The sequence below is a fragment of the Rhinichthys klamathensis genome, unplaced genomic scaffold (assembly GCF_029890125.1).
Source record: "Rhinichthys klamathensis goyatoka isolate OS25496 unplaced genomic scaffold, OSU_Roscu_1.1 h1tg000523l_1, whole genome shotgun sequence".
Classification (NCBI taxonomy): Eukaryota; Metazoa; Chordata; class Actinopteri; order Cypriniformes; family Leuciscidae; genus Rhinichthys; species Rhinichthys klamathensis.
The window spans coordinates 3,275,274-3,278,188 of NW_026607002.1; the positions used below are offsets into that span (position 1 = coordinate 3,275,274).

General features: G+C 37.7%; 1 protein-coding gene across 1 annotated transcript; it reads left to right on the plus strand.

Moving 5' to 3' along the window:
- Positions 1-1,363: 1,363 nt before the first annotated feature.
- LOC130073142 (zinc finger protein 239-like) lies at positions 1,364-2,202 on the plus strand. The gene has a single exon (XM_056238570.1). The coding sequence runs from the start codon at positions 1,366-1,368 to the stop codon at positions 2,200-2,202; it is 837 nt and encodes a 278-aa protein (XP_056094545.1). The 5' UTR covers positions 1,364-1,365.
- Positions 2,203-2,915: the final 713 nt, after the last annotated feature.

A 2,915-nucleotide genomic window follows, 5' to 3' on the forward strand; every position in this document is an offset into this window, starting at 1 on the left:
TGTTATTATTAGTTTTAATAGTTTGTTTTATTTCTATTTATTTATCTAATAATTTGTCTAATACATTTATTTTTCATTTAAACTTAAAAGACATGATTTTTTTTGTTGAAGTTTGTTGTTTAATATATTGTGTCCTGATGTCTCAAAAATATCATGGGAAAACATTTGCACCTGAATAATTGGGAGTGATTGTAAGTGTGATGATCATCTGCTAAATGAGCAACAACGACCACAATTCACTCCTTCAGTCAGTGAAGCTCCCACAGCCGTTCATGAGAGTTTAAATGCTGAGGAATATTCCCATCTTCCCACAGGAGAAGAAGAAGAAAGCAGGAGGAATTACTCCAGGAGAAACTATGGACATACTATTGTAAAGATGGAGATTAAGGAAGAACCCTGCAGAATAAAAGATGAAGATACAGAGGAACAAATAGGTTGGTGTTTTCCTTCATTCTCTTTAATGACTGATGAGGAACATTAAAGGACAAGTTCGGTATTTTACACTTAAAGCCCTGTTTCAAGATCGTTTCTGATGAAATAGAACGGTTAAGATTAAAATTTGGACACATGCTGCTGTCCCGAGAAATTTCGGTTTCTGTGGTCGCACCCCCCCACCTCTACAATGGTTGCATAGGTGCACAAAAACAATCCTTCAAAAAACGCATTAATCTTTAGTTTACAAAGACGTGAAACTCACCGAGTGGTCAGGGGTGTTCACTAATATGTTTACACAAAAATCGCTGCAAAAGATGCTTTCCAACAGGTTTTATCGTAGTTTTTGTCAAAGTCCATTTTCTTCCTGTTTTTGGTCGAAGTCCACAGTAGTCGATTGTCGAGTTTGCGTGCGCGATCCTTAGTTATCTAGTTACCAATGATCCCGCGCGCGAACTCGACAATCGACTACTGTGGACTTCGACCAAAAACAGGAAGAAAATGGACTTTGACAAAAACTACAATAAAACCTGTTGGAAAGCATCTTTTGCAGCGATTTTTGTGTGAGCATATCAGTGAACACCCCTGACCACTCGGTGAGTTTCACGTCTTTGTAAACTAAAGATTAATGCGTTTTTTTGAAGGATTGTTTCTGTGCACCTATGCAATCATTGTAGAGGTGGGGGGGTGCGACCACAGAAACCAAAATTTCTCGGGACAGCAGCATGTGTCCAAATTTTAATCTTAACCGTTCTATTTAATCAGAAACGATTTTGAAACAGGGCTTTAAGTGTAAAATACCAAACTTACCCTTTAAGGTGAAAACTGAAAAAAGGACTAAATCTTTTGCTTTGTGACTAAATTAGTGTATTTATTGTTGTAATTTTTATTTATTTGAATTTTTGAAAACTTGATATTTTGATTTTAGACTCGATGGAAATGAACGAAGACAAACAACATCAGTTTCAAAAACCTCAGCATTTCAAAAATGAAGATGGAAACACAGTCATTCAACAGACCGAAAAGTGTTTCCCACAAAAACGAGCTCGAAAAACTGGAAAAGGATCTTTCACCTGCTCTGAGTGTGGAAAGACTTGCACACAAAAATCAGGCCTTGAGAAACACATGAGAATTCACACTGGAGATAAACCGTTCACATGCTCTCAGTGTGGAAAGAGTTTCACTCAGAGCAGTAATCTCAGAGATCATCTGCGCCGTCACTCTGGAGTGAGATCATTCAGCTGTGATCAGTGTGATAAAACATTTGTTGTGGAATCAAACTTAAGAAGACACCTTATAGTTCATGCTGGTGTGAAGCCTCACTTTTGTTCTTTTTGTGGAAAAAGTTTTTCACAACTACAGGCTTTAAAAGAGCATGAGCGTATTCATACTGGTGTGAGACCTTATGTGTGCTCTGACTGTGGGAAGAGCTTCAATACATCCACCCACTTAAAAAACCACCTTATAGTTCATACTGGTGTGAAGCCTCACTTTTGTTCTTTTTGTGGAAAAACTTTTTCACTACTACAGCCTTTAAAAGCGCATGAGCGTATTCATACTGGTGTGAGACCTTATGTGTGCTCTGACTGTGGGAAGAGCTTCACTACATCCAGCCACTTAAAAAACCACCAGAGAGTTCATACTGGACAGAAACCGTACAAGTGTTCACACTGTGGAAAGAGTTTTGCTCAATCATCTAATCTACGGAATCATGAGAAAAAGCATTGCCCAAGACGTCTAAGTGAGCAAAGTTCACATTTACGTTCATGATTTACAAATATTGTCCTTATAAGTAATTTGACATTGAAATAGTTTAATAGAGTGACTAAATCTAAGGCTTAAATTAGTAGTGAAGTTTGAAGTCTGGTGATGGTTTGATCAAGCATATCATGATTTATAATGATATGATTCAACTTTACTAAACTTCAAACACTTGTTTTGCATTAAAAGATTTCTTAAGTTTTTCTGGTGAACTGGTGAGATTTATTTTTTTCTGTTTTTGCTTTAAGGGTTCCCATAATGTCCCTTTTTACAAGATGTAAAATCTCTGATATATCAGATTGTGTATGTGAAGGTGTAGCTCAAAATACCCAACAGATCCTTTTTTATAGCATGTTAAAATTGTCACTTTACTAGGGTGAGCAAAAAACGCTGTTTTTGTGTGTCCCTTTAAATGCAAATGAGCTGCTGCTCCTGCGCCCTTTCAAGTAGAAGGAGGGGCTTCAAGAGCTCATCTGTTTACAGCCTTTTATGTACAAACCGGGGTCTGACAATGATGGAGATAGGGCTGTCGCGATAACTGCAATAATGCAATACCGCGCTACTGACAGACCAACCGCAGAGGAATGCAAGTAACCGCAGCAACTGCGAACCGCGTTTTCTTTTTTCATAAGGGCACCCTTCGTAGTTCGTACCATGTGTATTGAATGTTAAGTAAGTTAATAATGATAGCAAGACTGTTTATCATGGTGATTTGTACTGAG

Coding starts and splice junctions, on each gene's coding strand:
- LOC130073142 (XM_056238570.1), top strand. CDS start 1,366: ATGGAAATGAACGAAGACAAACAACATCAGTTTCAAAAACCTCAGCAT.